This window comes from Phyllobates terribilis, unplaced genomic scaffold (assembly GCF_046119375.1).
Source record: "Phyllobates terribilis strain yellow unplaced genomic scaffold, ASM4611937v1 Scaffold_8__6_contigs__length_399053987, whole genome shotgun sequence".
In the NCBI taxonomy this organism is placed as follows: Eukaryota; Metazoa; Chordata; class Amphibia; order Anura; family Dendrobatidae; genus Phyllobates; species Phyllobates terribilis.
Window position 1 is genome coordinate 244146165 of NW_027362768.1, and position 14828 is coordinate 244160992.

Sequence of the window (14828 nt, forward strand, 5' to 3'; positions counted from 1 at the left end):
GTGGGACAGTGGAAAGAGACTGTTGGGGATAAGGGAATAGTCTATTTTTACCTCATTATGGAAAAATCAGCAACTGATGGAATATGACAAATTGACTGGCTTCGGAGATTGGGAATCAAGGGGAATTCAGAATTTAGGTCAGTTAATAGAAATTGGAACATTTAAAAGCTTTAACAAACTATAAGAGTTTGGATTCAAATGTGGGGCCGATTATGGAAGAACAGTGGAAAGAGGTGTTGGAACTCACTCCTAGATTGTCCCCATGTGAATCTCAGAGGTTCTCGCAGATATACCTTCTTCATAGAGTATATAGAACACCAAGCTTTCTTTTTAGAATTGGGGTACATCCTAATGCAGATTGTCCAAGACGTGGAACAGGAGATGCGCATTTGTTACACATGTTCTGGGAGTGCAGTAGATTTCCTACTGGAAAAACACAATATCTTTAATAAAAAGGGTATTTGGTGTGCAAATCCAAGCAGACCCAAAATATGCACATTGGTGTATTCGGTCGATTTTGAATCCCCAATGGCTATAGGTCTTTCGCGAACATTGTATCAAGTTCATAAACTTATTACACAACATTGGCTAGACACTCAATCATTGACAGTTAATTAGTTAATAAATAAGCAACACAATATTATTTGGTTGGAAAAATGGATATATAGAAAGAGAAAAGCAATCAAGAAATTTGACAACATTTGGGGACTCTGGTTGAATGTTCCAGGCTGCCATCTGGAGTGCTCCTCAGAGTTAGCATATGGCAATTTCTGGTTTCATGAATACTTGCGGTATAATCATTCCAGGTTAAATGTTATAAGTATGGTCAGCACACATGCAAGCTAATTATTATAACTGAATGGCAAATATTGTAATGTATATACATAATAAAAAGAAAAATAGTATGCATATAGGTTTGTCTAGTGTGTTATGGGGGGAGGGTTATATTAGTTTGTTTGAATGGAATGGAAAGATTGAATCCTTGGAAGATGACAACTTTATTGTATTTTATGTATAACAATGATATATAATGATACCATGTAACATTGAATATCTTTGTTCTACTGACCTTTCTTTGTAAAAGCGTTATTGTGTAATTTTCTTAATAAAAATGATCTGATTAAAAAAAAAATGAAAAGGACTACCCGTCAGAAAAAGACCCAAGAGTGGCTACATAAGTAATGAAGTATGTACTAACCCAGACAGCCAGATCCGTCGCGCGTTTCGCCAAGGGGGGGCTTTGACGAGGATGGCCTCTTCATTACTTATGCACCTTCTGTTTCTGTATGCCTTATTGATTTATTTATAATGTAGGACATTCCTATTATTTTGGTCCATCTCTAGCACTATGCACCTTACTGTGGACCCCATTTAAAACACTGGTTGTCTATATATATTGCTTTACCTGATGTATAGAAACTGAACATACCATGTATTTATCATATATCAACCATTGTCCTACCCAGTAACCTCCTTTTTGTGTTATCCTTTCCCTTATTTTATTTTGCCATGTATTTTATTATATCTATTCAATAAATGTTATTTATTTATTTTAACAACATAGTTGATGTGTCACACGTATAAGCGCTTATAATAGAAATAACACTAGAAATACACTGTGTGCAGAATTATTAGGCAAATGAGTATTTTGCTCACATGATACTTTTTATACATGTTGTCCTACTCCAAGCTGCATAGGCTTGAGAGCCAACTACCAATTAAGTAAATCTGGTGATGTGCATCTCTGTAATGAGGAGGGGTGTTGACTAATGACATCAACACCCTATATAAGGTGTGCTTAATTATTAGGCAACTTCCTTTCCTTTGGCAAAATGGGTCAGAAGAGAGATTTGACAGGCTCTGAAAAGTCCAAAATTGTGAGATGTCTTGCAGAGGGATGCAGCAGTCTTGAAATTTCCAAACTTTTGATCACCGAACAATCAAGTGTTTCATGGCAAATAGCCAACAGGGTCGCAAGAAGCGTGTTGGCCAAAAAAGGAGCAAAATAACTGCCATAATTGAGGAAAATCAAGCATGAAGCTGCCAAGATGCCATTCGCCACCAGTTTTGCCATATTTCAGAGCTACAACATTACTGGAGTATCAAAAAGCACAAGATGTGCGATACTCAGGGACATGGCCAAGGTAAGGAAGGCTGAAAAACTACCACCTTTGAACAAGAAACATAAGATAAAACGTCAAGAATGGGCCAAGAAATATCTTAAGACTGAGTTTTCAAAGGTTTTATGGACTGATGAAATGAGAGTGACTCTTGATGGGCCAGATGGATGGGCCAGAAGCTGGATCAGTAAATGGCAGAGAGCTCCACTCCGACTCAGACGCCAGTAAGGTGGAGGTGGGGTACTGGTATGGGCTGGTATCATCAAAGATGAACTTGTGGGACCTTTTCGGGTTGAGGATGGAGTGAAGCTCAACTCCCAGACCTACTGCCAGATTCTGTAAGACAACTTCTTCAAGCAGTGGTACAGGAAGAAGTCGGTATCGTTCAAGGAAAACATGATTTTCATCGAGGACAATGCTCCATCTTATGCATCCAACTACTCCACAGCGTGGCTGGCCAGTAAAGGTCTAAAAGAAGAAAAAATAATGACATGGCCCCCTTGTTCACCTGATCTGAACCCCATAGAGAACCTGTGGTCCATCATAAAATATGAGATCTACAGGGAGGGAAAACAGTACACCTCTCAGAACAGTGTCTGGGAGGCTGTGGTGGCTGATGCACGCAATGTTGATCGAAAACAGATCAAGCAACTGACAGAATCTATGGATGGAAGTCTGTTGAGTGTCATCATAAAGAAAGGTGGCTATATTGATCACTAATTTTTTTGTTTTTGCATGTCAGAAATGTTTATTTCTAAATTTTGTGCACTGATATTGGTTTACCTGGTGAAAATAAACAAGTGAAATGGGATTATATTTGGTTTTTATTAAGTTGCCTAATAATTCTGCACAGTAATAGTTACCTGCACAAAAAGATATCCTCGTAAGATAGCCAAATCTAAAAAAAAAAACACTCCAACTTCCAAAAATATTAAGCTTGGATATTTCTGAGTCTTTTGGGTTGATTGAGAACATAGTTGTTGATCAATAATAAAAATAATCCTCTAAAATACAACTTGCCTTATAATTCTGCACACAGTGTAGTGTTGGATAAACAGATGTCTAGATTTGTTGGAAAAACTGTAATATAGAAACGTTATATTGATGACATACTGATCATCTGGAGGAGTCCTGAAGTGGAATTGCAGGAACTTCTGAGCTCCCTAAACAATAATGACTTGAATTTAAAGTTAGAGGTTTTCCCACTATTAATTTCACTCCTTTTCATATGTCCTAACTATTCCTAGCTATCAGTTTTCTGATATACTTCTATTACCTGCCCGGCTCCTGTAAGCTCCTTTCTATGTGGGTCATCTAGTCTTCTGTTGTGATTCTGGCTCTGCTACTTCCGTTCAGGAAACAGCTCTTCAAAACATCTGCAAAGCCTGTCTGCACCATGCATGACCGAGCTAAGATGAAGCTTCACTCTCCTCTGTTTGGATGCTGCTGAAGCTTTGAAGTGCTGTCTCTTCAGCTGACAAGACCTGTGATATGTTTTCCAATAACAAGCAGTTCATCGCAGCACTTGTCAGCTGAAGGCACGGCACTCCAAACCATCGGCAGGATCCAGGCTAGGAGAGCGAAGTCTGACCCAGCAGGCGTGCTCAGACTGCTGTCACTCACAGAGGTAGTCCCACACCCATCAATGACCTGCAGTATTCAGTTTGTCAGATTCTGATTTCAAGACCGGAAGTAGCCGAGCCTGAATCACAAAAGATGACTAGATTGATCCACATAGAGATGAGTTTACAGGAGCAGGGTATGTAATGGGAGTTTATTAGAAAACTGATGGTTAGGCGGAGTTGGGACATATGATTGGTGGTGAAATTGGTATTGGAAAAACTCTTTAACCTTATTTTTCCAAAGATTCTATTTCCTTCCTAAATATAACTGTCCAGAGAAATCATGATAAGTTCCAAATTAGCTTACATAGGAAGGAAAAGGCAATAAATAGTATCCTGGACATGAGAGGTGCCCATGCCATTAATATCTTCAGGACAATCCCTTAGTGGGAGATTCTCCGTCTATGTCGAAACCGCTCCACCTTTGAGTTCTTTAAAGTGTGAGCTATAGAACTAACAGGAAGACTATTGGAGAGAAATTATTCCAAAAGAATGATTTATAAAAAGTATATAATATTGCCCTTAGGACTATGCGAAAAAGAACTTTTCATCTCGAATAAAAATAATAAATTATGTGATAACACCAGACAGGCCTTTGTATATTGAATGCATTTGTAATGACACATTTACAGAAATCCACACTATGATTGCATTGTATTTCAATGTCTCCAATCTATTTGTTTTATATGCTTGAAGCTGACTAACAGTTACTACACTATTCTCAATGGCATGCCTTGTGTTGGCTAACACCACTTTCAATCATGGAAATACCTTTAAATAGACTTCAGAAGCATCTGATCCCGCCCTTAGAAAAAGCCTGTGAAATGCGTGTGAGAGACCAGTGTTCCGACATGAAGGACAAGTAGAGTTTAATCAAGGGATAGCTATTTCATGTCACTGCTACTACTTCCAGTTAAGGTAGGGCAAGCTTAATTGAGGAATAGATAGCATACTTACCCTGCTATTCTATAGTGACTGCAACGTACCAGGCATGGTGTCTCTTACCCCATGTGGACCGCTGACAGCAGTTACCAGTGCTTTAGGGCTCGCTCCACTATACCTACAGTTTAGCGAGTGGTATAGCAGGAAGAGCACTATTATGATCCATTACTGTGGAATGCTGATAGTGCTCCTACAGCATATCCACTTACAATAATATGTGCTCAATCTATATTTAATTCATGCGACATTCATAATCTAACAGGAATAATGACAATGTTTATACAGCTTGGGCTGAACTAACCGAAATGAAGATTCTTGATCCAATAATATAAATAAGCGGTTTTTATTCCAGATTGCGTTTCCACGCCTGACTGGTTTGATTTCTTTGACTGTGTGGATTGGTTACCCACATCGGGTGAGAATTTCATGTCAATAGCACTTTTAGAAATATACTTAGAAAATTGGTGACATATTCAATACATTTTCCACCCGCTGTAGGTGACAGCTGTAATAGCTTCGGTAGAGGCATCTGAGAATATATGGATCTCCTTCCTTTGACATGCTACTAGGGATGGCGGAGTGTAGCAGCGTGGTATATGGATCCCATCCAAAGCCCATAGAGATTCCTCCAGGACTACTACTTTAACTTTTTTTTATCTGTGGGCACTGGTGCATCCCAGTCCTTAATACACTTTCAGAGAACTGTCTCAACATAAGCTTGCCTTGCATAGTCAAAGGTGCTACAAATCATAGTGGATCATATAGATTGATCACCACTGACAGAACTCCATGCTGAGTAAATGATTTATCTACACAACATATCTGAGTGTTGAAGGAGTTGTCAACAAATTCCACCTCAAGATCAGACTTCTCTGTACCAATAGATTGTCTTATCCTACATTCAATCTCAATTCTGCCTCATGATCATTAGGTCATTAGGGTAAAAGGCCTTCATGAGGACAGCACTGTTGGAGGCAATTTTATGCAATCTCAAATGAACTTTAGAAAGTATACCTTTCTGCCTTTTGAGAAGATCTTCATGCATCATTTAAATATTTTCTTGTTGGTATCATTGTCTTGGTGCCATAGAAAGCTTAGATAATTTCTGTGGTCTTGTTAAACAATAAAACAAGGGAACTCTTATTTGATGTTAACTGTAAAAGTAACTAGCTCTTTCTTGAATCTCATAAGCACTCCTGCTAGGTTATTTGTCAAGTTGGTATCAGTGAGGAGAACTTTCTTCAGAGCTGCACTGTGATGCTTGGCTCTTGAATAACACACCATCCTGATCTGTTTAGTCTTTCTTGGGTGATATACGGGGGCGTACATAGGATTCATGGGGCCCCATAGCAGAAGTTCAAATTGGGCCCCCCCCCCAAAAAAAATGTAAATAATTGTCAGGGTCACAGAAGAGCAGATCACACAACCTTCCAGCCTTTACATAGTAATTTTCCTCCTGCTGACGTCCTAGGCCCCTCTTTCATTGTCCCATAAAGTGTGATACCAACAAAAGTGTCCCCCAAACACAGTATGATACCCCCATGGTGAATTCCTCCACATGCACAGTATAATGACCCTACTGTATCTCACCTCAACTCCCAGGGCAAAGTTGCTGACCCCAACACAGTATGATCCCCCAATTGTGAGCCCTAGAGCTAGAGAGGATGGTAGGTAATAAGGGAGGGTGTTATACATAATAAAAGATGAAACTATATAACTAAGGACGGCACTATACATAATAAGCGAGTACACTGTATACTAAGAGCGTATGCTATACATAATAAGTGAGTACACTATTTACTAAGGGACTGTGCTATACATAATACGGCTACATTCCTGCATCTGTGTGCAGTGTCACTGTGCTTCCCTGTTTTACAGACTCATTGAGCATGTCTTATTCTAATCCTCAAAATCGGATCAGAACAGGACATTCTCTGACCCTCACAGATCTCATTCTCAGATCCGTGATTTTCATGGATGTGTGAATGGATCTATAAAACTCTACAAGTTCGTAGACTATCCGATAAAAAAATCTGACATTTCACACAAATGTGAGAATGCAGCCTAAGGGATTTTACATGTAACATTATCACTCCAAATCATACAGCGCAGATACAGAATAATATTTACATCCAGGCACCAGGCGGTAAGCTGACGTCTCGTCTGATCAGAGTCAGTTTTTGCTGCTTCTCCATCTGGTCAGACCTTCATGTCGACATCTCCCAGTCACGATTCGTCTTGTCATGATGATCTCCAGCCTAGATAATAACAAGGTCACATATATTGTAGATATACATGTGTCTCCCCCGCACTGCGCTCCTGAATACAGATCTGTAACCCCCCATTAATATACTATTAGCCACTTAGTAATCAAAATATAAAGTGATAAGCAGCTCTGTGCCCCCCATTAACTATAATCTCCACCTGCCAATAATATAAATTATTCAGTCTCTGTGACTCTCCCCAATTAACTGTAAGGCTATGTGCACACGGAAAATATACAAGCACCCCCATAATTGCTCTGTCCCAGGACCTCCATCATTGCTCTCTCTCAACACCCCCGTCATTGCTATGTCCCAGCACCTCCCATCATTGCTCTCTACCAGCACACCCAACATTGCTCTGTTCCAGCACCCCTGTCATTGCTCTCAAAGCACCCTCGTAATTGCTCTCTCACAGCACCCCTGTCATTCCTCTCTCCCAGCACCCCCGTCATTGCTCTCTCCCTGCACCCCCGTCATTGCTCTCTCCCTGCACCCCATCATTGTTGTCTCCTAGCACCCCCGTCATTGCCCTCTCCGAGCACCCCCATCATTGCTCTGTCCCAGCACCACTATCATTGCTCTCTCCCAGCACCCCCATCATTGCTCTCTCCCAGCACCCCCATCATTGCTCTCTCCCTGCACCCCCGTCATTGCTCTCTCCCTGCACCCCCGTCATTGCCCTCTCCAAGCACCCCCATCATTGTTCTCTCCCAGCAACCCCCTTCATTACTCTCCCAGCACCTCCATCATTGCTCTCTCCCAGCAACCCGTCATTGCTCTCCCCATCCCCGTCATTGGTCTATTAATCCCCATCATTGCTCTCTCCGCCCCATCACTGCTCTTCCCACCCTCACCATTGCTCTCCCCAGACCCATCAGCGCTCTCCCCAGCCCCATCAGCCCCACCAGCGCTCTCCCCAGCCCCATCAGCCCCACCATTGCTCTCCCCAGCCCCATCAGCTCCACTATTGCTCTCTCCAGCCCAATCAGCCCCATTATTGCTCTCCCCAGCATTTCAGCAAAAATAAAAAAGAAACACCTCTCTGCCCGTTCCCCCGCAAGCTGCAGCATCACTGCTCTTCCCAGCCCCACCATTGCTTTCCCCAGACCCATCAATGCTCTCCCCAGCCCCATCAGCCCCACCATTACTTTCCCCAGACCCATCAACGCTCTCCCCAGCCCCATCAGCCCCACCATTGCTCTCCCCAGCCCCATCAGCCCCACGATTGCTCTCATCAGCCCCATTATTGCTCTCTCCAGCTCCATCAGCCCCATTATTGCTCTCTCCAGCACCATCAGCCCCATTATTGCTCTCCCCAGCGTTTCAGTAAAAATAAAAAAAAAACACTTACCTCTCTGCCCGTTCGCCCACAGGCCGCAGCATCCTTGTTGTCTGCAATTTCCTCCCTCACACAGGCCCGCGCTGCATGATGACGTCATCAAGCAGCGCGTGCCTGTGTGAGGGAGGAAGCGGCGGGCAGGGAGCAGAGGACGGATCTCTGCAGCTCCGCTGCCATTCTGTCCTGTCAGCAGCAGAGCTGCAGGGATCGCTCCCTGCCCGCCACGAGCAGGGAGACGCTGCATCGGCGGCCCCCCCCGGCGCAGCTGCACCAGCAGCGGTATGTCCGCCCCTAGACTGCTATGGGCCCCCCCAGCTCACGGCGCCCCATAGCAGTCGCGTGGTCTGCCGCCATTGGCGGTACGTCACTGGTGATATATTCCAAAGGAATGAAGATACTAGCATTCTTCATTATCTTGCAAGGGTGGAAAATGTGTCAGAAGGATGTTAGCATGAATCTCTGTATAAACAAAGGAAAATAGGATAACAAGTAATTAAAGGGGTTTTGTCCAGTACTTTATATTACCCCCCCCCCCAATGTATCCCCCCTGGGGCCCCTAAGGATTTTTGTAATTACCTTATGTTGCAGATAATGCCTGTGAATGGCGCTATCACTGGCCGCTCACAGGCATCACGTGACCCCCGGCTGCAGCCGGCTCTGACATCCGCTGATGTCACGACAAGTGCTGGCAGCAGCCGGGGGTCTTTGTCTTCCGTGTTCCAGGTGGATGCCAGGCTGTGGGCGTGGTTACCCCCCGCGTCACACCCGGCATCCACCGCACGCTCTGCCTCTCCCCATACATTGGGAAAGCGCGCGGTGGATGCTGGGTGTGACGCGGGGGGGTAACCCCGCCTCTAACCCAGCAGCCACCCCGGGGTCCCCAGCGCTGAGTCACGCCTCACATGTGATGTCAGCGCGGGGTCACGTGATGCCTGTGAGTGCCCACCGATAGGGCCGCTCACAGGCATCATCAGCAACGTAAGGTAATTACAAAAATCATTAGGTTCCCCAGGGGGATACATTGGGGGGGTATTATAAAGTACTGTACAACTTCTTTAATCTTCTCTAGCTTGAGGAACTGCATGAAGACAATCCAGTGAGGGAGATGCAGTGGCATAACTTGTAGGTAGTTTATTGATCGTACCTAGAGAAATGATAAGGTAAAGGTAACGTAAATATAAAGGAGCAAATGATAGAGGTAACAGGAAATATAGTGTCCAGCTCTGAAGAACTTTCTGCCAACATTGCACTGACACAGCAGGATCAGGATGAGAGGTAAAAGCATAAGAGGAGTTACATTGATGAAGTCATTTTGGAAAATGACAATTGCCGATATGTAGCAAATATATGATAACAATGGCCAGTAGATAACAGTAATACTAGTATAAAATTCGGAGTGCACACCTCTGTTGGGTGGGAGGTGCAAGTGGAACCCCAAGTAGTAGTAGAGAGAATATCCAGTGCACACTCAAAAGATGCAAGTAAACAGTTTATTGAAGGCAGTTCATATAATGATAGATTCAGTAGTGCTCCTTGGATGCAAATATCGTGACGTTTCAGTTTAAGAAACCTTTTTCAAACATTCGCTATGAAAATCGTGAGAAAAGCAAGTCAAATAACTACACAATAACAGGTCAATAGAGAGACATATTAAGCTAATGCAGAGTTACGTATATACAAACACATGATAAGGTACATATTCATGTCATGGGCACCGGCAAATATGATGATATACAGTATCATAGAGAACAGAAAGGCAGCACTCACCATATCCCGTGCAGTTAAAAGTCCTTTATTTCAGAAAGAAATGGATATCCATGAAGCGGTAAGTTAAAAAAAGCAGGGGAGATGTGCCGGGAGAGAGGATGGTGGACGATGGCCGTTTTGCGCCTGAATGGCACTTCTACAGTCATGGCCAAAAGTATTGAGAATGAGACAAATAGTAATTTTTCCAAAGTTTGCTGCTTCATTTTTTGTAATGGCAATTTGCATATACTCTTGAATGTCAAAGAGTGATCAGCTTAACAGCAATTACTGTACTTGCAAAGTCAATATTTGCCCAGAAAATGAACTTTAACCCCCAAAACACATTTCAACATCATTGCAGTCCTGCCTTAAAAGGAGCAGCTAACATCGTTTTAGTGATTGATCCATTAACACAGGTGTGGGTGTTGATGAGGACAGGGCTGGCGATCAATCAGTCATGATTAAGTAAGAATGACATCACTGGACACTTTAAAAGGAGGCTGGTTCTTGGTATCATTGTTTCTCTTCAGTTAACCATGGTTATCTCTAAAGAAACACGTGCAGCCATCATTGCACTGCACAAAAATGGCCTAACAGGGAAGAGTATCGCAGCTACAAAGATTGCACCTCAGTCAACAATCTATCGCATCATCAAGAACTTCAAGGAGAGAGCTTCCATTGTTGTCAAAAAGGCTCCAGGGTGCCCAAGAAAGACCAGCAAGCGCCAGGACCGTATCTTAAAACTGTTTCAGCTGTGGGATCGGACTACCAGCAGTGCCGAGCTTGCTCAGGAATGGCAGCAGGCTGGTGTGAGTGCTTCTGCACGCACTGTGAGGTGGAGACTCTTTGAGCAACGGCTGGTTTCAAGGAGGGCAGCAAAGAAGCCACTTCTCTCCAGAAAAAACATCAGGGACCGACTGATATTCTGTAAAAGGTACAGGGAGTGGACTGCTGAGTACTGGGGCAAAGTCATTTTCTCTGATGAATCCCCTTTTCGATTGTTTGGGACATCTGGAAAACAGCTTATTCGGAGAAGAAGAGGTGAGCGCTACCACCAGTCTTGTCTCATGCCAACTGTAAAGCATCCTGAAACCATTCATGTGTGGGGTTGCTTCTCAGCCAAGGGAATCGGCTCACTCACAGTCTTGCCTAAAAACACAGCCATGAATAAAGAATGGTACCAGAATGTCCACCAAGAGCAACTTCTCCCAACCGTCCAAGAGCAGTTTGACGCCCAACAATGCCTTTTCCAGCATGATGGAGCACCTTGCCATAAAGCAAAGGTGATAACTAAATGGCTCATGGAACAAAACATAGAGATTTTGGGTCCATGGCCTGGAAACTCCCCAGATCTTAATCCCATTGAGAACTTGTGGTCAATCATCAAGAGACGGGTGGACAAACAAAAACCAACAAATTCTGGCAAAATGCAAGCATTGATTATGCAAGAATGGACTGCTATCAGTCAGGATTTGGTCCAAAAGTTGATTGAGAGCATGCCAGGGAGAATTACAGAGGTCTTGAAGAAGAAGGGGCAACACTGCAAATATTGACTTGCTGCATTAACTCATTCTAACTGTCAATATAACCTATTGGTACTCATAATATGATTGCAATTATATTTCTGTATGTGATATAAACATCAGACAAACACTAATAAAAACCAGAGGCCAGCAGATCATGTGAAAATATAATTTTGGTGTGATTCTCAAAACTTTGGGCCATGACTGTACATTACCTGTTTCAGGGTATTTGCATTAGCGCAACACAGGAAAACTGGTTTGGCTGTGTGAGAGGCCTTTGACAGGTGGTCTAAAGGGAACAACACAGTTGTGTTTAATCTTAGGCCAGGCAATGCTCCCCTGGGGACTCAAATATGTAAATAGCCTCATCAGAGAAGAAAAGGATAGGAACTCTAGTGGCACCTATTGTAGGTAGAAAGTTTTCTTCTGCCAGCTCGGCACTCTCCACACAGAGAAACATTCCCCCTTAGACCTCATGTTGTCACGCTTGCAGGTGGTGCACGTGGTTCATGGGCTCACGGGGCCGGCCTTTCCTAGGAGAGGCTTAACTAAGAGGCTACTTGGTGTTCACTGGAGCTCCTGATAGTGGAGTCAGACCGGAGCTTCAGGTAGCTGCCAGGTACCACTCCTAGGCAGTCACCGATCCCACGGCTGCAGACCCCAGGGGATGGGTTCGCTGGACGGGGACACGAAAGCTGTGTCACTGACAGGCAGGATTCAGAGACTGATAGTCAGTCTGCACAATGTGGAATACAGGTTCTCATTCAAATGCACAAGTCTTGGGAAACGGTTCAGGTACCACCAGAGTGGCTACAGGGTCACGAATACACTACACAAGACTACAGGGATGATACTGGGTAAGGAAATGACTATAATAGACTGAGTGCGCACTAGGAAGCCTCTGTGGCGTGCACAGCAGAAGTAGGCAGATGAGCACAAGGACCCAGGGCAGTGAGTATATCGGCATCCTCATATGGAGGGAGGAAGGGAACCATGCGGGGGCCCGCAATGAGTGCTACCTATGTCAGATGCCTCTCACCCAGTCAAAACAGTTCTCCTGCTTTGTACTGAAACACCGTGCCTGCGAATGGAGAGTCTGGTTTGGATTTTTATCCTTTAAAAGGTCCTTATGGCTTGTATGATTGCTACTACAATAGGTGGCACTAGAGGTCTGGTCCTCTTCCTCTGTAGAGAGGCTATTTGCATATTTTAATTCCCAGGGAAGCATTGCTTGGTCTATAACTCTCTGTGCACCAACTTGGCACTCTCCAAAAGGAGAAATTTTAACCCTTAGCCAACCTGTCAGAGACTGTTGACCCAGTAGTACCTGTTCTTTTCCTTTGCATGATGAGTGACAGACACCCCAAACATGTTTGAAAATGGAGTTTCTAGTATTGTCTCTTGTGGCAAGGCCATTTTAATGGTTGGTATTGACTTTTATTAGTACTTCCTCTAATTGGTAGCATTAGAGTTCCTGTCCTCTCACTGATGAGAGTGGTCAATTGCATGGTCTATAAGTCTTCCTACACCTAATTGACACTCTCCAGGAGAAACTTTACCCTTTAGCCACCTGTTAGAGGCCTCTCGCCTAGCCAAAACAGTTTTCCTGCACTGCACACCCCAAAATACTTATCTGCAAATAGAGTTTCTGGATTTACCTTTTATCCTAAGTCATTTAAAGGGTCCTTTTCATCTCTTAAAAAGCTATTTTCCTGGGAGCATTGCATGGACTGTGTAATTTTAGTGGTCCCCATATGGATTACCTTTACCCCTTAATTAAGCCCACTATTACGTCATAAACATTCAAGAATCAACATTCACAGTCAGAATATTAAATGTATGTTACTAAGGTAAGGTGGCTCGTTTGGTGGTAAATCAATAATTTGGTACATTATTTACCATTGCTTGAAAGCCTACTTGGCAATTACTAATATGGCTGTTGCAATTGTGCAACCTATTTGTTTTGTATTTTCATGATTCGACAAACCTTGTGTGTAGTTTGATTTTTTTACTCCCTTATATTTCCCTGTCCTTCATGATAATCTTCAACAATTCATTCTTAGGTCTGTGTGACAATAGCAACAATGCTGAGAAGAATTCAAATCAACTTTCGGAATGTCATAATGGAAGTGATGAAATATTGAAGGAAAATGTTCAGAAGGTAAAGATCATTGTTTAGATTACATTGTTTTGGTTGTCAAAACTGATACACAACACTTGCCTGGGACTCTCAAGGATACACTGAAAAAGAAGTGAATATTGATGTCAATCTTATTTGAATGGAAAAATGTTAAAACAAATGTTTGTTTCTTTGTTTTTTTTTTATAGAAAGCATGGTGAACAATTTTAAGTTATGTGCAGTAACTGTGGTAAACTGTAGGTGTTTGAATGACTTTACAATCATTTCCATTTAGTGTATAGATGTTATCTGGCCATGCCAATTTACAGGTGAATTGTGTGCATAGGCGGATTATAATGAGGGCAATCCGGGCTACCGCCCGGGGCCTCAGGCCTCCAGGGGGCCCGGGGCTCCGGGGTGTCTATGGCCAGATTGCCCTCATTATATGTGCGACGCTGCGGCACATACTGGCAGACAGTGGCGGGGGGGCCCCCGGACTGCTCCCCCAGCAGCGGCACACGGACGCTGCTTCTTCTCCGGCCGGGCCAGCACTGCTGCTGTTAGCTACCCTGTGCTGGCCCAGCCGCGTCACTGCTAGGAGACACGGCCCTGTGTGCGGCCGTGTCTCCTAACTGTGACGTCACGCAGCGCGCGCCCGGCCTGCAGTGCTGCACTGGAAAGGAGCAGGAGGACTGGAGCCGAGCCGGGGGATGGTGAGTCTGTGTGAGTCTGTGTGAGTCTGTGTGAGTCTGTGTGAGTCTGTGTGTGTCTGTGTGTGTCTGTGTCTGTGTGCCTCTGTGTCTGTGTGAGAGAGAGTGTGTGTGTGTGTGTGTGTGTGTGTGTGTGTGTGTGTGAGAGTGTGTGAGAGAGAGTGTTTGTGAGAGAGAGTGTGTGTGAGAGAGTATGTATGTGTTAGAGTGAGTGAGTTTGTGTATGTGTGAATGAGTAAGTGTGTGTGTGTGTGTGTGCAGGCAGATATCATTGTGTGATGTCTGTTTATATGTATTTTGTGTTTCAAATGTGTTTATGCATGTATGTATATGTCTGTATATGTTTGTGTGTGCGTGACTGAGTACGGCCTCCTGCTGTATATAGATGGCGCCGTGCGGCCTCCCGCTGTGTATAGATGGCTACGTGCGGCCTCCTGCTGTGT

General features: G+C 43.7%; 1 protein-coding gene across 5 annotated transcripts in view; it reads left to right on the plus strand.

Moving 5' to 3' along the window:
• PDE4DIP (phosphodiesterase 4D interacting protein) overlaps nucleotides 1-14828 on the plus strand; it is a 738656-nt gene that overhangs the window by 424938 nt on the left and 298890 nt on the right. For all 5 annotated transcript variants that reach the window (XM_073644096.1, XM_073644094.1, XM_073644092.1 and 2 more), the window contains one exon: nucleotides 13620-13717. In XM_073644096.1, the coding sequence (XP_073500197.1) occupies nucleotides 13620-13717 (98 nt within the window). The remainder of the gene's footprint in view (nucleotides 1-13619; nucleotides 13718-14828) is intronic.